The sequence below is a fragment of the Phalacrocorax carbo genome, chromosome 3 (assembly GCF_963921805.1).
Source record: "Phalacrocorax carbo chromosome 3, bPhaCar2.1, whole genome shotgun sequence".
Classification (NCBI taxonomy): Eukaryota; Metazoa; Chordata; class Aves; order Suliformes; family Phalacrocoracidae; genus Phalacrocorax; species Phalacrocorax carbo.
This window is the reverse complement of record NC_087515.1, coordinates 524,648-550,866: the sequence shown is the minus strand read 5'-3', so window position 1 is coordinate 550,866 and position 26,219 is coordinate 524,648. Positions and strand designations below refer to the sequence as shown.

Below are 26,219 nucleotides of genomic sequence, written 5' to 3'. Positions count from 1 at the left end.
CCTGCCTCATCACACCCTTGAAATAGCAACCCTGGAAAACGATCGTAACCCGTACCTTTAAAGCAGACAGATGCTTCAGCCTACTAAGACTGCCATAAAAAGCTAATTGAATAACGTGAAAAAAACATGCCAAGCAATGTAGAAGTTGAAAACTGCCAAAATTAATAGTTTGTACTAAACACATAATTTATACAATCAATTTTGGTAACTCTCATCTTTAAACAGGTTATTAGAACAAATTTCCAAGACATCTGAACAACATTATTTTAATAGCCAGCCTAGCTTTCCTTGTTAGTCACGCAACCCTCAGTGCCTGATCACATCCTCCACCCCGCACTTCCAGAGGCAGAGACAGACGGTCCCAAGTCCGGGTCCAGCAAGTGGGTGCCTGCAGCTTGGTCCCTGTCGCTACACTGTGCCAAAACCAGGGGCATGGCGCTCTGCACTCCTGCACAGAGAAGGCTGGAGCCTGGAGGGTTCAAAGAGCATGCAAGTGCTTCCCAAGCATCAGGGCTGACAGAGAATTCGTTAAATCCTGTTTTTAGTGGCATAATCATTAGCACGCTATTAAGTCATTCCAACTAGGTAAATAAGTAGACTCACAACGACATAATTTAAATCAAAGCTCATTCGTCACTGACAGTTTCACAAGAGAAGTTGAGATCTAACAGTCTAAACCAAAGCCATTAAAAATTAATGGGAAAACACTCATTTATTCTAATTGGCTCTGAATGTAAATGGATATGGAAAATATTGCACTAGGGCCAGGGTCTGAGCAGCCAGCCAAAGACCATCATTGACTTAAACAATGTCTTCTTAACCTCTCGGGTTTATTTTACGGAGTTCTTGTGCCACCAGAGTACACATTGATTATACTGCTTCAGATAGAATAAAATAAAATAAAATTTGGAATTACCTATAAACAGCAAATTATACGTAACTGAGAACACCGCTAGCATTTCCAGACATTAAACTATTTTCTTCCACAATGAATGAAAGGACTTCCTTAAGCTTTGATTTTAAGCAAGTCCTGCTTCACGTCTCTGGTCCAGCTCCAAAAGGCACTACGAAAAAACCTGAACATCCCTTATGAGACTTAACTGGGGGAAAAAAAAACTCAGCACTGGCTGGCTCAGGAAGGTTTCCCTCTGAGGACTTCTCTTGAAAGAAGACACCACCACAATGCATCACAACTACCCCAACAGCCATTTTAAAACAGGATAGTGTGTGCTCTGGAAAGGGAGGAGGCAGAAGCACCTCTGTCCACTCTACCTATTCTGCATACAGACACGTGGCAACAGAGGTAGCATTTTCTAAATGTGCTAAATTCGTTGAAAAGTATAAGAGATGTATAAAATTAAAAGCTTTAAAAAAAATAAAATATAAGAATCATCATCTCATTTCATGCTGAAAACAATGAACACAAGGTAACTAAATTACAGTACTAGGATACAAGGCGGGATGGATTTGCAGCTTACTATAGAGCCATATTTTAGTGACAGCAGCTGTGGTTCTCCATTTTCTAATAGCGACCATTACCTTTCTTGGTAAAAAAATCCACACCCTCCTTACGAGCCTGAATTATGCTACTTCCAAAGTCAATCTACAAAATGCTTTGAAAAAGCTTTAAAACAAGTCTGACCTGTTTTTAAGCAGAATTGACTATTTTAGTTTGCTGCAAATGTCATTAACACCTGTATACTACTGACACCATGCTTTCAAAATAAAGATAGGTCATCTTACTTTTAATTTCACACATGCACATAAGTGGTAAACATTCAGAACATTTCTGTTAATGATGCCATCTGGTGCCTCCCATAATTGTGTAATATTCTGCCTTCCAAACAAGATGTAATGGCAGCAACACACAAAACCCACTGACATTTACAGTAAGGAAATTTATTATCAGCCATCAGTTCAGAATGGCTGTGTTTGCATGACTACTGGTGCTATAAAATCATCACCTTTACCAACCAAGTGGAGGTACAATAAATAATGGATTTTAATCCGTACACGTACTACAAAAGCATTAAAAATTCATTACTCAAACACAATAGCATCTTAAGCAACAGTTACTTCTTTAAAAATTAATACTACTTTCCTGGTTAAATGAAAACTACACACACCAAGCCTTTGTCTGTAATACCAGTGTGTTCATATACAAATTATAACATGTAGGAATGCTTCTGTTTTAACTTTGATATGTGAATCTTAACATTTAAAAAGCAGGGAATTCTCTTGCCCATCCTACCTAGGCTCTCTTTTCTATATTTATTCTCTGTTATCTTAGTAGAGGCTTAATGATTAAGAGGGAAAAAAAACCCAAAACCAAAAAACCTTTTGAATCTTAGCCACATTCAGCACATTCCAGTGCCTCAACTGAACTCATACAGAACTGATACCGAGCCAAAGTGAAACCTCCCATTACTACAGATTTTCTACAAAGTCAGAATACACTCTGTGCAAGGCACACAGCTATAAAGTAAAATAGCACCAACAGCTTTTCTTAACCACTTTTAGTAATTCAGTGCACTTTCAACTTCTATTACGGAGTACAGTTGGAGAGAAGGCATCTTCGGAAGCATGGCTACCTACTTCTGTGGTAATGCATACAGACTGCGATGGGAACGGATACTTCCCAGAAACTGCTGCTCCACGAGCTGCATGGAGATGTGCTCCTACACACATTTGCACTTCAGGCGGGCATGCACTCCAAAGTGAAGGCTTTGTGGCTTTATAGCACTTGTGTCTGTACCTGTCCGCTTCTTGACTTTTCTCTTTGGCTGCATAAGATGGAAAATACCTTGGTCCCTCAATTTCTTTCAACTGTTCGGTTAGAAGCAAAGAGCTTTGCTTCTTCAGAACAGATTGTTCTGTCATACACAGCCTTTCCCCCCCATGTTTTAAAATCACCTTATTTTAACTCTTTGTTCTTATTATCTTCTAAATGCAACTGAGCTAAGTTTTTCTAGCTACATTCTCTAGACCAGCTGGGGCTTGCAGGCATGTGCTGCAAACGTCCCTCCCTCTTCCTCTGCTTTCTGGCACCACGACAGCAAGGTGTTAACTGTCAGCATATCAGTTCCGAGTCCTTTCTACTTCTCTTCCTTGACAGGTCAGGGTAATTGATTATGCTCAGCTTGGGCTGCTGATCCAAAACATTCAAGATCCTGTTCAATTTTTTCAGTAAGAAGTACTGAGAAAGGTGTAGTCAGGTATGTCCCAACTGCACAGAGACATCAACACACAAGTAAAGAGTTAAGGCAACTTCTGATTAGCTGGCCTAAACATAAGAAGGTAGAAAATACAGAGAGTGAAATGCATCAAGAGTTTGCTGGGGGAGGCACTAACATCTAGAGAAGAGTTTCCTATGGAAACACTCAGATTTATCTGTTTTATTTTCCATCTTAAACAAGTGCCCCAAAAGTGAAAGTTTTTGTCAAGCTTGAAATTTTTTTAGATTTTAGTTTTACCTGATAGCTAAATTTTTTTTAGAAATCACAACAAGCATACAGGATGTATTTTATCCTATTTTAAAGTCCTGCAACATTACAACGGACATAAAAAAGCTCATTTAATAAAGTCTAGGACAGAACTTACACTTGCAACCCATTTGAGTATCTTCTGCAATATAAAGCGTATGTAGGAACATACACCTCGATGGAACAAGTCATAAGATTACTCTAAAAACAATGGTGTACTATTTTAAAATATTTTATAAATCTGCAGTGTTTTCTCTCATTGTACTTTTTTTTTTCTCAATTATTTTAAACTGTTTTCAGACCATTTATTCCTAGCACTTGCCATAAGCATCAGTGTGGAGTCACGTAAACACACAAAAATACACGCATACTGGCACTAAACACTATTATTAAGTTAGCAGTGCCTTGTATTTCAATTTCTTCTTGAATCTTATATTAACATTCACCACTTCTTCTGCGGTTAAGCTTCCATTTTTCCCAGATTACAAGCAGGAGGGCAAGTTTTCAGCCTTTTCTCATGTTCTGACCCCAAACAGTGTCATGTGGTAGCGCAGGGCTACACAGACAACATAAGAATATGGACAATAGGCCTGCTTTTCTTAGCTTCTCGGTTTTGCCAACCCCTTCTGGATGGTCCAGAGAGTCAGGGAGGCCACAGGCTACACACTCGCAAAACAGTACACACCACTGATAATGTGACAGCGAAAGCTCCATGACTGCTCTGAGGGGAAAAGAGGACAGTGAAAGTTTTGCTCAAAACAGTAAAGGCAAAAGCCCCTAGCACTGTTAGTAAGACTAACTCATTACAGATGAGTTAAGCACACTTCACCATCCTAATAGCAGTACAAGTCACATAACCTGTAAAGCAATGCAAGTGAAGGAGCAGCAGGATTCCACCTCCCACAGCTGACGCCACTGCTCAGAACAAAAGGGGACATGTTTTCATGCGCTGCATTACTGAATTCCATGTGCATGAGGTCTTTTCTTCAGATTCAAAACAGTATCTTGATAAAGTCCTCTGTGTGCTTTTCATCAGGGAAACCAACTTTCAACTAAGTTTCCTGAGGAAAAGTTATAATCTCCAATAGCAGATTAAAGTATGTAACATGCAAGTTATTTTTGTTTGCAGTTTGGCTTGTTTGGGTTTTGGGTTGTTTTTTGGGGGTTGGTTGGTTGGTTTTTTTAAATGAAGGGCTACCAAGAAAGCACACTGTTTAATCACACAGAAATGAAATCACAGCCTCTGAAGGAGTGCAGAACTCACTGCTGTACAGGCATTCTTCCCCTGAGTCATATCCTGGACATCTATCCAGTCATCCTGGCAAAACTCAACTCTTGAGCAAGTTTAAAGTCGACTAGCTCAGAGAATGCAAAGCTGGGCTGAGCATCTGTCTCCAGCTTTTTGCCTGACCCTCCTTCACTCACTACTTATTGCCATGATTTAAACATTTCCTGTAATGCACCTGTAGCACCACTTCAGAAGTACAGAATTAACTAAGAAAGTGTTGGGTTTGTTTGGGTTTTTTAAAAACAAATTTATAGCTCACTGCATGGGCTTCTGCAATGCTTTAATAATTGTTCTGTCTTCTTTTTATGAGCTGTAGCAGAACAGCTCTGAACTGTGCAATAAAGCCTGACAGCTTGAATGCGTCAATGAAATAAAAAAAAAAAATAAACCCAATAGCATGAATAATAATGAAAGGGCAGAAACAAGAAAATAATTCAACAGATGTGTGACATTTTTGTTCTTCATTGTGGATCAGTTATTCTTGTTAATTATATCACCTATTCTTCCCTTTTATTGATAATTACATGAAGCAGATGGATAACAGAATGCTCCCAGATGGTGAGAAAGCAAACAAGTTTATAAATTGTTTATTTATGAAGATGTCATCAAAAATTATTTAATTATCCATAGTTTTCTACTCCACCAGTAATTACATGCACCGTAAAGGCCAGCAGCACTTTATAAGATATCTAGTATTCTGTTGTAACCAACTGTTTTTTAACGTAAGATGACTGAAATGACTGACAGATGTGCAAAACACAATCATAATCTAATCTGTTTTAACACTGTGGGAATTAAGATTTTGAATCTTTGGATCTTCTGCCAACTGGCGCTTCAATACTGGTTACCGATTCAGAATTCAAAAATCAGAGATTTCCTTTTGATTTGGAACAGCTGTAGAAAGTGTTTGGTCTAATGAGCAGACAGGATCTTTTTCTGGTCTGTGTCATGAAACCCTAGGGCATGGCAGATGCATGGCCTGATGCAATTTTGAGCTAATATGTGGAACTCTCGATATGCTTGCTGCAGAGGCGTAGGCTTAACAGGCATCCCAAAGTCTGGGCACCTCCAGGACTAGATGCAAATAAGATCATTAGCATCTGTGCCATTCCAGAGGGCTGCAATTGGAGACAAGGGAGTTTAATGCCTCCCTCTCCGTGCCTTCTCAGTCAGTCCTCACCTGGTTTATCCAAATCTCTTTCAGAAGAGCAATGGGAGAGTTTTGTAGAAACAGACATAGAAAAATCAGCAGCAAAATATATTTGCCATCTCAAGGAGCGGGGTAAAAACATACTCTGTCATTAGCAGCTGTTATAGGAAGACATTACTATGTTCATAAGAATCTGCAGCCCTTTAGGAAATGGAGAACCACTGCTTGGGAAGTGACACATCTTCTGATGAAGAGATGAAGCAGCACAGACTTGTGGTTTAAGAGAGAATGGAAAAAACGCCTTGTGGTTGCCTTAAAAACCTATGCAAAGCTTTAATAAAAAGGCCAGGCAACAGGGAGAAGGAACGGGTAGGGTTCCTAAACTCTGCATTGCTTCAGACTCTCAGTCATTTCAACAATAACCAAAGAGGCAACACAAACCAAATGCCTGGTTTGGTTTGTGAAACAATATTGAACCGAGAGCAATATCACAAGGACACGGGGGGAACAGGGTGGCTAGAAAACTTCAGTTAAACAGTCGTTCAGGTAATGCTCAGTTATGTTCTTGTATGATAAATTTCTGGATTTTAAGATTAAATCTCTCTACTTTACATCTAGCTTTCCCAGAGACACTACAAGAAACAGCACCTGTGCTTTCTTAGACACCATGAAATACAGCTCACACTGCCTGCTAGAAGCAGGAGTGAGCAGGCCAGGAACCCACAGCAGGGCAGTACACAGGGCTTCCCCCCTTCGTGATTTTTCCAGACACTGCAGTAGAATAGAGAGATTTGACGTAGGGACAATGAGAACAAGATACCACAGATTATAATATTTCTGGTGCTCATCTGTCTGTAACAACCAATCCAGACCTGCAGGAAAACCACCTCTCCAGCACAGCCGAGATCCATCTGGACTGGCAACTCATGGGAATTAGCTGAGGGCAAAGCTTTTCTGATTTAGATTGCTGCTTTCGCTTCTGGCTTTGGAGGAAGGAAACTGGAAAGAGTCCTTGTGGGTCCTGGTTGAGTTATCTGTACTGGCTCGATATTTATGAGTGAATCTCTTCATGCTCACAAGCAGGCTGGAACGTATTAAAGAGATACACAAACTGATTGAGCCCTAGGGCTCCCACTGTGCACTCTCTCTAAGACACGAAGCTACTAATGGCCTACAGAGATATATATGCACAAATCAAGAGCTGTGCTTAGACACTGAATGCTGAGCCCCAAGCTGTTACTGGTGAAAAATAAATTTTGCAACATGAAAAGGAGAGAGATAGCTCAAAAAAGGCTGGAACAAGAGGAAGGCAGAAAGCTGAAAAAGCAGTAGATGAGAAGCAGATGTTGATGGCTAGATATCAAGGGGCATCTTGTGGGTATCAAAGCAAGAATTTTATTACCTCCATCGTAAGCGACAGATACTAAAGCAATTAATTAGGACAGGCAGCCAAATGAAAATTTTACATTTCTGAAATTGACTTGCATTTACTATCTTTGTATTGTAATTTCTGTGAAAAAATCCTGCCATCATTGCAGAGCTATCTGAAATGAGTTACAATAATAACCCGTCCTCCAGCTTTCAGGAACAAAGCAAGCATGGGTTAACGTCAGAAAGAAGTGCTTTTTAATACAAATCAGCCAAAACAAGCTTGGTGAGCTAGAACAGAGAAGTATGACAAAGAAATGAGGAGTGGTCTCAGCTACCTGGAATCCCTGCTTGCCCAAAGCTTTTAAGATCCTGCAAGATCCTGCCCCTATCTTGTTTAAAACCACCGTAACAAAGATGACAGCAGACATTTTCTACTTACTGCTATCCAGGGGCTTGCCTCAGACAACTTCTGACTAATTCCTACTCTAGCCTCTTTGCCTTTCACTTTTCTCCCTCCTCTCCATGCTTTCCTTAAGACATCATTTTTCCATTTCCCTTTTACTTCACTTCCTAGCCTGCTAGCATCTTCTACGACCAAAGTGTGTCTCACCTTCTCTCACAGTATCTTTAAAGGTGACAATTCTCAGCCTTTCCATTTTGCAGAGTTGTCACATTTAACTCCTTGATGGGATATTTTGCTCTTTGCAACACCAATTGTGTCTTTCTGTTACAGAGCATCCAAGCAGGCCTTTTGATCGCTACAAAAAGTTAGAATAATTTTGTGCCTACTGAAATTGGTTATATTAATTTTCTAAAATACACCTAATTTTATTTGCAACTTAGCTGCAGGATTTTGCAGGGAAAAGCAAGATTATTGATGGGGATCAGTCTTCCTTTCTGAAACACTAGAGTAGAGAGAGGACAAATGCCTGATGCCTGGCTACTACCAGAGCTAACAAACCATCCAAGATCCGAAAGCAGCACCAGCTTCTTCCTTTCATAAGTACACTCAGTCCCCTATGGTAGGTAAACTCTTAAGTTATAAAGCTTCCTCAACACATGGTGGCCAAAGGTCATTTCATTCACTCAACAGAAGAGTCAATTTAGCTTTGTATGGTTTCAAATTCTCGGTATTTGAGAAAACTACAGGCAGCAGTAGTGGCCTAGCTTTATCCTCAAGTTACCACCTAGGGATCAACCCCAGATGTCAGTTTTGATAGAACACAGTCTGTCAAAAATCTATAATTAATGCTGGCACATATGCATGGATACTTATACAGTGGCTAGCCTTTTTTCTTTTTTTTTCAGCAAAACTTTGTTAGTGAAATTCTCACACATTTTATTAAATAGAAACTTATTAAACTTTCCGGATTTTAAACAACGATGTCACTACCTGCAACTCTCAGAAATCCTCAGGAAGAACCTGGAACGGAGAAGACTACAGATTTGCGAATCTCTCAAACACAGGAAGTCTGTGATTTTTCCAGCTCCTACAAAACCGCTAAGATGAGCTCTTCCAGCAAGATAGCAACAGCTCATTTTAAAGGTAAAATAGGAAGTAGTTTAAAGAAAAGCATCAGATAGTTTATTCTGCATAGAAGAGGAACGCAGGGATGCGCACGTTGAGGGCAGACTGTTCAACAAAGTCAGACTCAGATCAATGGCCTCAGCCACGTTCTGGATTTTGCTTTGCCAACTGCTGCCTAATTAAGAGTTTTGGATGCCAAAAATTACTGACTAACTGTGAAAAGGACAGCACTAAAAATATTATATGGGAGCCCATCTCAGCCAACTGGAAGTTAGTAGACAGACATAAAGCAGCCTAATTATGTTTCTTTAGGAAATCACAGCTACTTCTGAGAATATCCATCACTAATGGTCTTTTTCCTAATATTTCAGCTCTGCTAGTTACTTTTGTGGGGAACCATCTACACATCGAATTTTAGTTACTTAAATAACTTACACCTTATTCTGTCTTACATTTTTAACAAATGAAATTTTAAGAGACTTTTAATTTAGAACCTCTGGACTGCATGAGTGCTATGCAAATAAGAACTGTTTGGTGGTAAAAACCTTCTCTTCCTTTGCTGTCAAATCATTCCTGGTATTTTGAAGTTCTCTGAGGGTATCTCATGCATGGAAGAAACCTGACTTTGGGAGTGAAAAATAAAAATTACTTAAGCAATTTCTACAGAAATAGTCAGAAGTGTGACATTGCCTTTTTCCACTTGCAGAGCATAATACCTAAAAAAACACTTACCAGGAAAAAGGGTAAACACCAAGTCAGAACATTTAAAACGTGTTGGGAGTTTGAAATTAACGTCATGAAAAAATATTGTCAAAATGTAAGCATTTAGTATGTAAATGTTATAGTTCAATGATTGCTGTTTATAATGCATTTGAAACTCAAGCTCAGAAGCAGCAATGGTTGTGCAGAAGCAAAGCTGGGATTGTAAGGGTATGGACACCATGTTCAATGTAATTAAGAAGCAACCTATCAACACTAAGATAGTAATGCTGCCCCATCTGCCAAACCCAGCACTAGTTGGCACTATGCTTCTTGCCTGCTGCTGCTTCTGTTACCCACCTGATCCTTGGAGACCTGCTCTGATGGAGCGTTTATGCCAAGCTCTTCCAGAGGATAGACAATCTGTCGTCTTGGTCGCACGGGAACCATGTAATGAAGGGCAGATGTCAGGGAATGGGCACAGGGATTCTGAAACTGAAAGACAGCGATCTATATTTCAGCAGAGAGAATGTCAGAACAGCGCACCACAGATGTCTGGTATATGGCTTTGCAAATACAAAATTCTTAGCTCTGTTGGCTAAATCTGAGAGAAAAATCAGCAAATAAACAAACATACTCAGAGCAGAGGAATGAATTGCAGATAATTCCTGACACTAATGAAGATAATTATGAGAGTAATTACATTACTATCTCTGTGGGAATGACAGATAAACAAGTGGTTTGGTTTATGGGATTTTTCAGCACAAGTATTTTCCCCAGGAGGATATTTTTCTCCATAGTGATCATGAATCAGCTTGATTTGACCTCATTAAGCTATGTTATCTGCTTACTGCTAACCTTTGCTTGTTTGGCAAAGAATGGTTATGAATTTATATAGAAATTCTACACCGACTAAAATGTCAATTTCATCCAAGTGATAAATGTTAATAAACCGGCATAAACTTGAAGTGAACAAACCCCTAACGCTAATGTGAATAGCATGGATCATTAGAAATAGCTGTATTCCATTTATTACAGCATGACTGGCTCTGTCATAACTCATGACATAAAAAGGGAAAAAAAAGAATTACAGGAAATAGAGAATGAACATTAATGCAAACTAAATTACACTGAAGCACCGCTCCATCCACAAATATTGAAAAAACTTGATGTTACTATGTTGAGGACTGAGTAACGTATCACATTTACCACTTACTAGAAAGCAATGATTAGCTTAAGTAACTTAAAGGAACTCTATAGCCTGGAAATAGAACAAACTGCAGTCATTAGTAAGATTTACCTTTCCTCTTCCATCCACTGCCACTAAACAGCATTTTTTTAAGTGCCTCTCAAGAATCCAAGAACCCAATGCCGTGCAAGGACATTGGCTCCTCAAGAGAACACTTAACAAAACTCCACAAAAGTGCACACTGGAGAAGCAAGAAAACACACCCTTCTGAAAATGTACCTGTGTCTAACCTGTCAAAATTCCTATGTTAAAAGCAGTGGCAGTTTCAAAAACATCAGTAAGCAACCTAAGTCACCAGAACAGAACTCATCTCGGTCACCACCTAGAAGCTAGGTGCTTACTTTAGCTAGCCATGCAGGCACCCCGCAGTGTTAGAGGGATGAGCATCTCCAGAGGGCAATTCTTCCCATCCTAAGATAGGCAGTCATGATTGATGGATGAGCTGTCCTCTGGATGCACCGTGTTTTCTCCATTAATGCTGGCAGGAGCCTAGGTGATTAGGCTCGGCCAGATAACAGCTTTAGATGGCTACACATCAATGAGTTGACATGTTTGAAAATTTTACTTTGTGTTCCCTTTTCTGACATGACACCGATGACATGACACATGCATGAGCATTTTTGAAAGAATCTTATTTTGCTTCCACAAATTACGTTCTTCCCGGAAATGGATCTTCTCCACAGTGTTAGGTTCTTACAGTTCTCCTGTGGCACTTGCAGAAACACAAGTCTCATTTTCAATGACATTGTGGTGCCCAGGTCCCACTGACTTGACGGAACACCGTCTAGAGTACCTAAATCACTTTTGAAGAGTTCTTATACACCACCTGGATGTGTTTTTCATAGTGTCCCCTTGCATTCGCTCATGCTAAGTTATGCCCAGTAACATCATTCTTTTTTTCTTCCCTGCCCTCCACTTCGTCCTGAATCTAAACAAACACCAGTACCTCTCAAAATTCATTATGCAGCTGAGCGGCAGTATGTGGGATGGTACAACTTGATCAGGTTCTATTATTAAACTACAACAGGAAATAAAATCATTGGTAAACATAAAGATACTATGTGTGCTTTTTACCTTTTCTTTTAAAACCTGATTGGTAACTGATTTGCAAGTGACAGAGATATACCAGGTGTGTTAGCATGTTAAAAGCAATTACATAAAAACTATTATGCTGGTCTCCTCAGCCGATGAGTTGTGAGTTTCTTGTTTCTTCACCTATACATCCAATACAAGGGCAAGAAGCGATGTCAAACCCAAACTACAGCTTACAACTCAGACACATGGTCCTACTTAGGCCGGAGTGGAAATCTTGGACACTTGCTACTTCATCCTAGAACCAATCTTTGGGAATGGACAGGCAAGGGCAGAAGCTTGACTGTCAGAACTACAGCACATTTATGGAGAGGGCTGACACAATGCACAGGCAACAGCAATACACAAACCTATGTGGGTAAGAAACAGATATACTTTTCCCAGAAACAAGTGAGGAGGAAGCAAACAAATTATTTCTCTACTGTGCTTCTCCCAGGGAAACTTACTAAGGTGTGTAACTTCAGACATCTAACATTTAGAGAACAGCTGCCCTCAGATTCTCTAAATTCAATTGAGAAACAGACATCTGCAAAGAGTGACTCAACTCAGAAGGAGCCACCCCCTAGGAAGAGATCCTCTCTCTTCACAGACTAGGTAAAGAGCCAAGGCCAAGCACGCTTCAAATTTCTGCTCCACCCCGTGCTTCCTGAAGACACTGCGTAAATCTGGACTCGCACGCACTGCTGAGCATGCTGTGGACTAATCCTACCATGCAACAGCTATGACCATGAGTGCAGATTATATCATGCAAGGAAAAAGTACAACGTGCTGCAGGTTGCTAAGAAAATTCCTGTTTACAGTCATTCACAGAAGCAAAGAGAAAAATAAAGTGAGCAAAGGTGACAATATTTAATATAAAAAGTACAGATAACTTTCTCCTTACCTTGCCTTCCACATACTGTGGATAAATAGGATAGTAAAGAGAAGATTTGTGGGCCAAGCGAAGAATCTCCTTTAGGAAGTGTTTTGTATAGTGACGAAATATAGGATTTAAGACAAAATGGAAAAGATGTCCATGCTCCTCTTGCTGGTGGTGATTAAAATGAATAAAATCTTCAATGTTGTAATGTGATCGAATATACTCAATATCCTGGAAAATAAGAATTTGGAATTCAGCAGTGATGAAACAGCTAAATATACAATACTTTAGCAAGTGCCGATGGGTTGCTTTCTGTCAATTAAGGAACTATATTTGAACACTGAAATTAAGTGCCTTTGAGAGTTATCCTCAATTAAAGCACACTAACTGAACATATTGTTCTTGAAAATATTTTCATTGTATCAAAACCTGCTCTTGCAGTTTACCCACAGTTATTTACAGGGAATGCATATTTGAACCTTTCACAACAATGTCTGATAGAAGTTAATAGACAGTCATGGAGGAAAAAAAAAAAAGAAAAAAGAAAACTACTCTGGTGTGCTGAGTTCAAATCCTCCTTTTTCAGTTTAAGTGTTTAAGGGAATTCTACAGGGAAAGTTGGGTAAGAAATGCCCTCCAACAAGTCTTCCCTGGTGAAGCGATGAGCTGAGATTTTTGCACATTTATACACTCAAGAGAAATTGTTATATCCTCTTATATCAATCCTCTTAATATAATTAAGAGCCAGTTTTGACAATAGGAGTGACTACTCTTCATTTTAAAAACTGAGCATTACAGCTGCTGGACAATCCAAAAACTACCTTCTCGGTAACAGCAGAATGCACAAAAGTAAGCCTTAAAGAACATTTACTTTTCAAGAATAATGTGCAGCATTCTTTTTTTTTGTACTCCATTAGAGCATATGCTTTTATTTATTTTGAAGTTGAGTGTGCAATCCATAATCACTCAGCATCTACTGTTGGGGAAAAAAGTTAAGAAAGCAAACCCAGAAGGACAACTACTACCCTTTGCAGTACACATGGCAAAACTGCTTATTGACTTTGGAAATTAGGGGGCAAAATAAGTGATAACAAACATACTCAGAGGCAGAATGGCTTTGTGCTAAAGAACCAAAGAGATGTAGGAGGCATACTTTCAGACGCATCAGCAGCTTCTTACAAATAACAGAATTTTATTTTTTTTAAAATCTTTGTGTCAATCATGATCTGTGAGAAGGAAAATAATCCAGTCTACATAGTCAGGAAAGAGAGAAAGGAAGTGTATAGAAGCAGTGTCTTTTACACATGCTTTCTGCTAGGTGCATATATAGTGGCAAGCATGAAACTCAGCCTTTAGTGTTGAGGGCTAAGTGTTACTTTTTTCACACAGCACAGAAATAGAATTTACCATTTCGTCTCTAATAACAGAAACGCCAACTATTTGATCCAAAACTTCTGCTATGAAAGCCTGCACTGGGGTCCCATCCTGCAAGGAAAAAGCAACATAGGCATGTTTTCTTTTTCATTACTAATCTTTCTTTTTAATCATAACTGTGTATTTCACCACACAATCACAGTTAAAATACTTTCCTCCTTGTCTCCAAAGCAGAGGGTTGCTGGTATAGGCCACAGGTTAGGTTAACTATCAAGTCAGGCTGAATACAGCCTATACCAGCTGTTGATACTGACTTGAGTGCCTATATACTACGCAGGGTACCCTAGCTTAGAGTAATGTAATAATTCTGGATGTATTTACCGGTATTTATTAATTCTCTTATATTTGCACCAAATACTCACCGGATCCCTGCGAGCCAGAGTAAATATCTTTAAGTCATTCAGTATACTTTCATTCAAGCTAAGGGTTTGAACGAGCATTTTGACAGCAAGGAGGTCATCAGTTGTTGCCTTTCTTACATTAAATGACCTATAAAAAAAATCCCAAACCATCAATTTCCCCAACAAGAACAAATTACTAACATTTGCATTATGCCTCGGTTCTTCAAATAGTAAGAGTATCTTCAAATGAGGATAAACTTAGGTAAATAAAATGCCTCTGATAAATATAAGTTGCCAATTAGCAATCACACAACAGTGACATGGTATAAAAACGTCCATGCAATATACACAACCAGCAACATGTTAGCTACAGACAGGAATATCCTGGCACTTACTAGGTTACACACTCTCTTACAGAACATCTTCCTACCCACCAGTTATTAAAAAAATTTACGTCATGGTGACAGTCTACAGCAGCTGAGGAACCCTCTCATGCTGCCTGTTAAAGGCATTGACCCTTCTTGGTTTAACAAGGCTCATATAACAAAGACTTACAGAGTGTTGTTCAAGGAACTGAACTACAACTTAATTTCCAAGAATTAAGTTCTTTCACCCAGAGTTAAAAACTTGCAATTCATATAGTATAGCTTCCATTCCTGTTGTTCTTGTTTTCAATTTGAACTTGTATGTGCTATTCTTCAGCTTAAGTCATAGTCACATTGAGACTGATTTTGCGGAATATGGTTTTAATGAATAGCACTAGTACCTTAAAAACACCGAGCCTAACAAACATCTGATATGTTATGGGAAATTTCACAGCTCAGTCTCATCGATCGTTTCCAACTCGATTATTTGAGTGCTCAAAAGCATACATCTAATTACTAAATTGCAAACTAATCCTGAACTTCTAAGCAAGTATCAGCTTAGTTTCCACATTTGTTCATGCATTTCCACAGAGTTAATTAGAAGATGAGGACTATGGTCAGCAAGACCAGCAGCATGGTTCACTCTGCAACCCATGAGCGTGCTATCTTCCTGCCACTCCACCAAGCCCAGCACACGAGTTTTTCTCCCTACCCATGTCCAAGAGAAGGCAGCTGTGCCAATAACGAACTACATTTTTAATTTGAGGAAAAACAGAACATGCAAAAATATTGAAACTTTCAAAAAAAACCCCAAAACCCCACAAAACCACTAGATCCACTCCAAGTATGAAATAGTAGGAAGGACTATCCAAGGTCTGTGCTCATTTCTCCTCCAGTAATGAATTAACTCATTCTAGATGCCCAATTCCTTCGACTGCTCAAAGACCAGGACACTATTATTATTATTATGCTTTTTAGTGAAAATTGAGGGAAAGTATCCATTAAGCATTTCAGCCTATGCCTTGTCATCTGTTATTTTTTCTCCTTCACTGTTAAGTAGCAGACCTATACTTCCATTTGCTGCACTCTTGCTTTTTGTGTACTTAACACTTTTTCTTATTCCTTTTACAACCTTTACTAATCAGTATCTCATTTTGTGCCTGTGCCTCTTCTGATTTTGCCCTTTCATGTCTTCATATTCCCCATCTTCTTACCCCTGTTTTTCTTTTAATCCATTTTCTGTGACTTCCTTTTCCACTCACACGCCTTTTGAAAGCCCTTGGTGCAAGTACAATATATCGATCTCTTACTTTTTCTTATTTTGGTTTTATCTAAGAGAGTATCTGCTGTTCTGCACTGAGTTTTTTGTTCTTCAGGAACTTTCCAAAAGCTTCATCTGGTTTCTTCCATAGCTTTTCTCATCCTGAACCTCAATGAAATGCTATTTTTCCTTACTTTCCTGCACAGCTGCAAGAGTGTTTCAAAAATGCTACTAATGACCCTATTCTGTTTTCATGGAAGGGCTGGTATCATTTGGAATACACACAATTTAATCAGAATTGTAAGGGGTTTTTTTAAAAAAACCTTGATAAGTTTCATTTTGACCAAAATCGCAAGAGGATGTATGACTACTGATCCTACTGGTGGATTACTGAACAGCTGTGACTGAGATTAACAGGAATTACTCCAGTGGCTTTCTCTTCAGCCAGCTGGATTCTGACATGGTACACAGAAGCCCAATCTCATCCCATGGTAAAAAGCTTCTGCATAGGTCCAAGAGTAGCTGGCCAGTTCCTGCATGAGCTATTTGTATACCATCAAAGGTGATTAAGTATGCAATTAAAACAGAAGTATTTCTCTGAAACCACGCAGTATTTAGCTACATTGAGACAAAAAAAATCTCTAACTGTGCCACAGTTTAAGCTTGGTGTTTGGGCCCGTATAGGCTTGTTATATAAACAAAGCATTGGAAAACCCATACCATGTAAGAGAAGTCATAGCAAGAGAGGTTTTGTGTCCCAGCTCACCAGTATTCCAGACTACAGAAGCATTCAAAGTATCACAGAAATTTAAAGGTATTGAATAAATGATTCAACACAAAAAAAATTGGAGAAATCATATGGAATAGATACTCATCAATGAGGTTACTGCTGTGTTCTGTATGTTCCAGAAATTCCTCTTACGAGAGTTACACCACATCTCCAGGAATTAAATTTACACCAGGCTTTCAAGTATCAATGTTAATACAACCTGACCCAAGTCCAAAGGGCCAAAAGCTGCACCACGTTTCTCTGTTGGCCTTGGTCCACAACTAGGTAACTTGAAGAATCTACTTGTCTGTACCAATGTTCATCTTCATTAAGTTAGTACTGTATATGCAAATTTAAAATGAATCTTCTCATTGCATTTCTTATTTTTACTTAAAGGAAACTATATATAGATGCTGGCAGTCAGAAGACTGCTTGCTTTTACGTTTTTAATTATATCACTTTTTGCTTCATTAAAAATAATGTCACTAACTACCTTATTTCACTGAAAATATAAGGCTATTCTATACTGTCTAGTATAGTGCTGTGAGGAGATACATCCGAGTAGGCTTAGGATTCATTCCAGAACAGGAAGCAAGAGAGCTGCAGTAATGCTGCTGAAGACTAAGTTATTTAGCTCTGCTCCTAATTGCTCCAGACACAGTCTTGTGCTATTCACCTACACTGTTTTGGGGACTCAAGCTACCATTTTTGCAAGACATACTGTGCAGAATACCAGCTTGATCTGAGGTAGCAAAGGAATCCCCATCTGGCGCTAGGTTGGATGAAGCAAGCATATTCCATAAAAATAGCTCAGAGTACATCATTTGTTGCCACGAGGCACATGACTCACTTGAGCAATCCCGCACGGTGGAACACATAAAGCTCATGACCAAGTCTGGAAGTAAAGAAGGGGATAGCTCGAACAAAATTCTGGATCAGGTAGAACTCTGGTACATGATGTGGCACGAGGATGATACAGAAGTCTTTGTCCTGAAAAAGAGTTGCAGACAATAAAAGCTCTTAGTGATCTCAGTGCAAGCTTTACACAGAAGCTTCTGACTAGAGGGGACAAAAAGAAAATAAACTGAACGCAGAGCTTACAATGTACTCCAAGTTTTGCTGTACTGCTTGATGCCTGGGCAGCACAAAGGAACGGATGAGCTCGACATTAAGCTGTCTCACAGAAACGAGTCTTCTAGCTCCCATAGTAAAGACTCATTAATTAATATCCTGATATTCCCTAGTGGTCCTTTTTTTCCACCCCCTCTCCCCCTTTTCTTCCTCAGTAGAACAGAATATTTCAGTTGGAAGGGACCTACAATGATCATCTAGTCTAACTGCCTAGTAGGAACATCATCTCTCTGCCCACACCTTTAGGGCTAACATTTTCCCCTAAAAGGTCCTTTTTTCTACCTCCCTATTCTTCTGCAGCAAAATTTTAGGACAACATATGTCTGTCTGGGATCTTTTTCACCTTTGCAGCCAGGTGAGACCATCAACTAGAGCAGTATGTCCTAAAACCCTGAACAAACAGCCAGTGCGTATGCACGGATTGACTTTGCACTGCACGCACAGTACACTAAATGAATGCAAGTTTGTACACGCGCAGTGAGGTCCAGCTTGTCCTGAAGTCGGTGCCACTGGCGTGCATGCGCTACAGCGTGCATATGCATAAAAGACACACCGTGTTGGCAGTCAATGTAATCATTCACAGACCTGTGCTGTAAAGGTTGCAGAGGTGCAAAGGAATGCAGGAATCTCAGTTGAACGCTCTCAGATGAAAGAGGGCATCCTCTGGAGATAAAACTGCACACCACAAATAACTTTATCCATCCCGACTGTTCAAGCACTCCTTTCCACCAGAGTCTCTCCCATCCCTTTTTACTGAATACATGCTTTAAGATAATCTCACTGCATACAGGGATGTTGGAGAACTCTTGACAATTCAGGAAGACACTTCATGCAGCATGATACATGCCGAGAGTCTCCCAAGTAGCACAGATCTGGAAGATGTTTCACCAGTTTAGTCTGGCTGATTATCCTATGGCATCTTTTCAGTAGAAAGATATTATGTGAACCTCACTCCTTTCCTTCTCTTTAAGCATGCTGTGTGATTAATTTTTCTTACTACACATGGTGACATTTTGTTTCAAGGAGTGACAGGTGCATTGTTGGACAGATAAATTACTTAGAAATCTGAAATGCATTCTGTCTTCACTTTCTCTGGGAATGTTCTTTGGTGTAAGCAGCATTTTTGAACATGCTGATATTCAGGGCCAAGTCTGTGCCTCTCGTCACCAGGACCTGGCTCTGAAGTATGCTACCGTGCAGTAATTTGTAGTGTAAATTTACAGCACACTGCAGTGTCCGTTAAGAATGTCTCAGACAGTGGACTTTGTTACTTCAGATAAAAGATTGATCACACAGGACATTAACATGAAATAGCTACTGCACCGTAAATTCACTTCCTTATTTGCTGCACATTAGCTTTGCCCTAAACAGAAACCTTCAGTGCCACTGTTTAGGCTACAGGTAAATACTATGGATTTCCTTAATACTGCTGTTTTCTAGGATTTAACTCCACCTCCTCTAGTGTATTTTCCCTGGTTTTATTTTTAATTTAGGTACAGTCACAATTTATGAATTATTTTAAAGGAGTTTGAAACATTTGCTTTCTAAACTTGCATCTCAGAAAAGTCCCTACAGAGCATAAACCAAGGACTCACGTACGCAGTATGCGAAGTCCAAAAGCAGCCAAGGAGAGGAGTCAAGCCCCTCAGGGTAACTCAGTGCAGGGTAACTAGCCATGGCGTACTCCTGCGAGTCTCCGACTTACTTGGGTACCACATCTAAATACTCTGGCTGGGGACTGCACTACCATCCCATCACGCGTACACACACATACAAACTTTAGTTATACGTACTGGAAAAAGCTTGAAAACATAATGCAAAAAATCCAGCGATCTGCAACCAAGAGTAAATATTGTTAAATAAAGTGCATATCAGACAGATCCTATACGCTTCAATATTTACAACCCCATAAGTGCAAGGAACATGTATTCACAGTTCTGCTAGCTCACCATTGATCCATTGCAGATGTTGCATGCTGCACATCAGTTGTTAACTTGCAGTGCATCACTATTAACAAGAATAAACCTGAATGTCTGAAATAATATCAAAACATTATGCTCTTCACTGAAAGAAAAAAGATTGACTGTCCTCATTTTGTTGACCCCAATATTTTTCAGAAGTCATTTGTGGACTGTCAGAGCAGCATTAGTATATAGTAAACATTAATCGAGGTTACAAACAGTTGTTGCTATGTTCCACAATATTTTCATCCAGTACCAAGAGTTCTGTCACTATCTGCTTGCTAAACCTATCCAATGCACTTTATCAGACTAACAGGAACATCAATACTTTGAAATTGTTTCTGAACACTTTACTTCTTTCCACTTCTCACCTACTGGTTTAGAGTAATTCCACTCTCTTTTCCATGGTGACAGTGAAATGTGACATTTGAGTTTAAAAAGACATGAGAAATCTAGCAAATTCTTGCTGTTTCTCTGATGTGTAAGGATATCAAAGAGCTCTAAACCCATCAAATAGAGTTACGCTGAAGCTTTATAAAATATTTTTCTGCTGTATAAAATGTGTCATCTGAAGAAATTCAATACAGATATATATTACCTAAAATTACTAATAAAACCCCTCCTCTCTCCAGACCTGTAATTAAGTTCCCTTTAATTACTTCACCAATAACATTACTGAATGAAAAGAAGAAATAATTTCTAATTAAAATATCTATGATTGAATAAAAACTTAAAAAAAAGAGCTATAAATACAGATCCGGATTGGGGTATTATATATTCACCTATATAATACATAACTATGACTAGTTAATAGAATAGCTAAATGTGGGAAAGGAAAATGGCATTGCAATGTAGTTTTCTATTCTCTGCTATCCAGCACCTTCTTGGCAACAGGGAACACAAGAATGAAGGTAGGCGATTTTTCAGGGGGCTTAAAAAGGTATCAAACAGCTACAGATAGACTAGCAATTTAGTTCCTTTGCATTTCACTTTCAATGCACTAGCAAGCCACAGAACAGCTCTAGATTTGAGAGACAGAAACATTTAGCAACTTCACAGGGTAACACAAATTCCCCAGCAGTAAACCCCCCTTAAGGGCTAAGATGCAGTCATACCTACACTTCAACCAAACTGTTATTTCTGGATCCACGCTGCACAGGGTCAGCAGTAACTCCTTCAGGACAAAATTCTGAGATACAGTCAGGATTACCTCATACCATCCTTTCAAACACGTACGCTTTTCTAATGTCTCTTTTACAAACAGGTGGATCAAGCAAATGTGCACTAAGGAAGCACACAAGCAAAATATTTGAAAACCCCAATATCTACAGATTCCTTAGCTTTGGGAAGAGGATCTTGCATGAGTGTTAATCTCAGGAGAAGTCTTCAGAAAGGAATGCTATCTTCTCCACAGATACCCATCTTGGAATCCAAACTGTTCCAGAGATGTCTCCAGGGAAAAAAGAACGGGACTGCAGTGTTCAGTGATAAACACTGTGGACATACCTTGAGCAGAAAGAACAATGGTGCATACGAAGGGCAGAACGACAGAAGAGGGCAAAAGAAGTGGCAGATCCTTATCCTAAGCACGATGCTATAAGCAGAGAACTCAACTAGTCTACGGAGAGGTTATTTCCTGACGTAGTTGCAAATCACTGCTTTGAACTGCTATTTCAGTATAATGGAGTCATTCCTGAGTAAGTCCCTCACCTCAGTATTATTTTAAATTAAAGTTATTTTGTTCTGGAATAATTATCTTGCTTAAATTTTATTTTAGACTAGATTGTCCATAAATTAACTATTCTGGAATGGACTCTGCAGTGTGATTGTTCTGTCATATGTACATTGATCAGTGTTTCTAAGCACACCACAGACTTCCAGCACTGCATCTCTCTCTCTTCCTAATGAATTTGAGCTGTATTACTCAGTAAATATGTACCAAGAAGGCTATGTGTTTGCTTTGCTTTGGTAACTCAGGATATTTGCATTTGTAGCAGATTCACAGTGTTTAATCCCTTTGAGTAGTCCCTCTCCTTAATCAAGAATCAGCTTAATAAATAGAATTAGTTTTCAAAGAGTTCTGATTTTTCTTCTTAATCAAGCTTACTCCTAAGTTTCCATTAGGCCAGCTAAGTTCAGATGCCGTCAGTCACCAATGACTACTACTACAGGTAAGAAAGACATTTTTTCAAATGGTACTACAGTTGTCAAGCTCATCTATAAAGTCCTTGCTACTAATACCTTGTGTCTCTAGAAATTACGTGTATTCTAAAGCATGGAAGATCTTGGGTGTGCTCAGCCTCTTTCTGCCTAGTTTTTTAAGTATCTACATGTTTTATCTTTCTTTCTAGGATGTATAAGCAAGAGCAGGGCTCATTTATAATCAGAAAGGGCCAATGTTCCTGGAGAGGCTTTTACTGATGTGACTGAGTATAGGTTCTCTCTTCAAGGGTGCAGAGAAATTAGGGGGGGAAAAAAAATTTCTAAACCACATTTGTAGACCTATTCTACTCCACCAGCATCTAAGATTTCAAGGTCAGCAGCAGCAATCATTTTAAGATAAAAAGCCTTTGTCTTCCCTCAACTGTAGTGGGTTCTAGAAAAAGGAATCACTTCTCTCAGTGATGGGAGACTGAGTGTATAGAAATCAGAACATCTAACTGCAGAGTTAAAAACAGCTTTACTGCCCCATGAGCAGAGATGACCAGTACCATAACATCTAGCTCTTTTCAGGGTTAGCCAGCTTCAGAATTAACATTCCTTCAGAGGAAGAACTGGCCGCCTTCTACAATTTCAACTAGCGTGTTTCTAACAAAAATAAATTCTTAATTTTTTGGCCACATGGTCCTACCAGAGATGGGAAGTTATAGCCGGAGGTTGAAAATTTCAGTAAGTTATTCATGAAGGTAAATGAGAAATGAAAAAAAGATGTCAGAAAAAACTCAACCTAACCACAGCAGGTACTGTCACTTTCAGATTTCTCCTAAAAATGTAACACTGAAAGTTGTTATTAAGATTAGGAAAGCAGTAACTCTTCATCCATACTTACCTAGTTTTATGCTTCTCATCAATACAAAACAGACGGATACAGAAAGCATTTGAAGCTCCTCTGTACACTGGACGAAAAGCATCTTCTTCAGTCTCAAGGAGGGGTGTTGCTGAGGCTTTGAAAGATTGGCCTCTGACATCATCTAATGGCAGCTCAGTATGGGAAACAGTAACGGTTCCATCTTTCTGCAATAATAGACAAATGGTCACTCACAACATTTCTGAAAATATTTTCATTTTTTAATTAAAAGGCCTTGCATCATTCCTATCTTGTAGTATTCCAAGCAGACACGCATTTTGACAAATACAGAAGTTCAAGGAGGTATTTTTAATGTGCTACCTAGCTGTTTCTGAAACACTAGATAAAAGTGGCTTTTAAAAAAATATACACATTCTTGCTGAAAAGCAATATATTCACAAACTATAGTTACCATTAGAATCCCTTTGTGAGGCAATAAAACATTTATCTTTCAGAAATGTTTCTATATAAAAATTTTATTTCAGATGCATATTGAAAATATATGAAAGTGAAAAAAACCCATGTTATGTTAAAGAAAATGGGATCAATGCAGAGAATAATGTGGAAACGGAAATGAACAATAATGGGAAGAAATCCTGAGCAGCTTTGATACAGTACTGAGAGAGAGACTAGAGACAGATGCAACCATTTAAAGTTTCTCAGGATAAATTCTCTGCTGATTTCTGCTACGCCAACACATTTCACAGTAACGCTTTTTTATCAAGTCAAGCTTCACTCAACAGAACAGGCACACATAGAACATGTACCCTTTAACTTCTACAAATTACAGGGGAAAACTGAAGCTATACTGCTGCTTTACAGCTTTGGTAGCTTTCCATCAGTAGTAGATATTTAGCTCAGTAACAGAGTCAAGTCAAAATCTCAGGACTCGCAGATCTTCAGAGTCATCTTGCCCTGCCTGTTACAGAAGGCTCCTCTGCAGAGGAGCCCACTCAAAGCTGTGCTTCCACATGCCTTTACTTAGCTGCAGACCTGCAAAAACAGGCCCCCAACCTTTTTTTCCTCTCAGTGCCACTTTATTCCCACCCCTGTGCTGTCTGGCTGTTCATGTGGAACGGGATGGGAAAACATCTCTGACTATGGCTATAACCACCTCCATCCAGATCCTAGCTAGAACAGGTTCTGATCTATGCACAACAGCAGATACAAATGCGGGCCCATGCAGAGGACAATGCAAGAGTGGAAATAGGCATTGCTTGTCCTAGTAACCTTTGCTTCAGCGTAGCGTTTAAAGTTATCAGCGTTGCTGTGTGCAGTGGTGTTACCTGTACAGCTGCATCCTGATCATGAATATGTTCAAAGTTCTGAGGTGAAACAGAGACTGTTTCTTGGCTTGTTTGGTTGCTTTTATCTTCATCTGAGTAATGAAAAAGAATAGATACATCAGGCTTAAAAATGCGAGCTTAACCCTCAGAATCACAGCAACAACTAAAGAATGTACCAGACTACCTCTATTGAAAGGTTCATTTTATTTTTTAACAACCACAGATAAAACAGACCCTCCTAGAGTTACTTGGCTAGAACTTCACTTGCTCTTGCTGAGCTTGAGCTTAAGGCAAAAATCAGAGAATTGCTTATTTTATGTAAATTGAACAAGACACAGTTTAGAAGCAACTCCTAACTCATGTATTAAATGCAATAAATCTTTACCCTATCTAAAGAGAAAAATATGACTCATTAGGGTATTGACTGGTATCTTAAACCCTGTGCCTGTTGCTAACTTATTTTCTGATAATCATAAGAAGGGCTCTTGATCCTCAGATTAGTCCTCCTGAAAAGACTGAAATTCAGAATAAATCCTAGTTAAGCCACAACCCTTACTTATTCACTCAAGCAGGGACAAGAAACAGGGATTGGAATTCCCTTCTCAGTTGCTAAACCTAACTAGCTCTCTAAACCCCATTACACTTCTTATAAAAGGTGGTTGCTTTTTCATCAATCTCTGTCAGCTTGTCTACTTCCTCCCCTTCCTCTGATCTAAGGATCTCTGCGTGACGGACCATCCTACCATCCTCAATAACATTCAATAACATTCTAGTCTAGTTCATTCCAACCTGAGTAATAATATTTCCGTGGGCAAACAGGTAACTAAGGTGATAGGATGGAATTACTTGTAGCCATCTGATGAATCGATATTTAAACAGGCTGCCATGATACATACATATACAATGCTATTTATATACTTTTACATATATATATATACACACACGTATACACACAGAGCATATACACACAGCATCCCTGGCCAAGTGCTTAAGCCAATTAAAGCAAGCATCTCTATGTTAGGGAGTTTATTTAACTATCACTATACACTTTGTTTTTTGGCTATTCAATCCCCCAGTGAGTGCCAAATCCAGAGTGGATATTTAAAATATTAAGAAGCCACAATAAAAATGTCAAAAGCCAATTTGGAACATGTATGATGCACTTTGTTTGATTTCGGTTACCTAACCTAACCTAAAATTGCATTAATTTTAATTAAAACTAATTAAAGATAAATTAGGTATCATCTAATGTTATGAACCAAAATTATTTTCACCATCAACCTGAGAAAAAAACCATTGTAATACTAGTGAATCCTACATATTACCCCAAATAACCACTAAAATTACTAAAGTGAAGTGTCAGCTGCTGTATTGTCAGCCCCTGAACATATCTTCAAGAGTTTTGCCATTCCTTAAAATGTCACCTCTGTAATTTTACAGATATGTTCACAGTTCATTTTTATATTTGAAAATAAAGCCTGAAAACAAGTTTTAACTAACAAACTCTTGAGGCGTAGGTATCGCAGCTGCAGAAAACCCATCAGGCCAGGACATGCTTGCATTCAAAAGCTTCAGTAACAAGGAAGTCAAAGTTTCTGAGCTCCAGGAAGAGGAAAGAAAACCTTCAGAAAATGCAGCACAACCAAATTCTTCACTCCTTTCTCCGAACTTTACCTTGGGAAAACCATCTAAGCTTCATTCACTGACATAAGCATTTCTTCATACAGTAATGAACTTTTTAAAAAACAAACAAAAAACCAACCCCCAAACCAAAACCCACCACACAAACCTCAAAGGTTTAAAACGATTTAGCCAAAAGTAATTTAGAAATCTGTTATCTGAAAATCTGTTTCTCTGTTAGTAGAAAAGAACGCAGATGCAATGCA

At 39.0% G+C, this 26,219-nt stretch overlaps 1 protein-coding gene across 1 annotated transcript in view; it reads right to left on the bottom strand.

The window, feature by feature from the left end:
- CFAP61 (cilia and flagella associated protein 61) overlaps positions 1 to 26,219 on the bottom strand; it is a 118,361-nt gene that overhangs the window by 72,030 nt on the left and 20,112 nt on the right. The window contains exons 9-16 of the mRNA XM_064445506.1: positions 24,334 to 24,425; positions 23,030 to 23,214; positions 19,813 to 19,852; positions 17,739 to 17,878; positions 14,515 to 14,641; positions 14,126 to 14,203; positions 12,743 to 12,949; positions 9,879 to 10,013 (exon numbers count right to left, since the gene is read on the bottom strand). Coding sequence (XP_064301576.1) covers positions 9,879 to 10,013; positions 12,743 to 12,949; positions 14,126 to 14,203; positions 14,515 to 14,641; positions 17,739 to 17,878; positions 19,813 to 19,852; positions 23,030 to 23,214; positions 24,334 to 24,425 — 1,004 coding nt within the window. The remainder of the gene's footprint in view (positions 1 to 9,878; positions 10,014 to 12,742; positions 12,950 to 14,125; positions 14,204 to 14,514; positions 14,642 to 17,738; positions 17,879 to 19,812; positions 19,853 to 23,029; positions 23,215 to 24,333; positions 24,426 to 26,219) is intronic.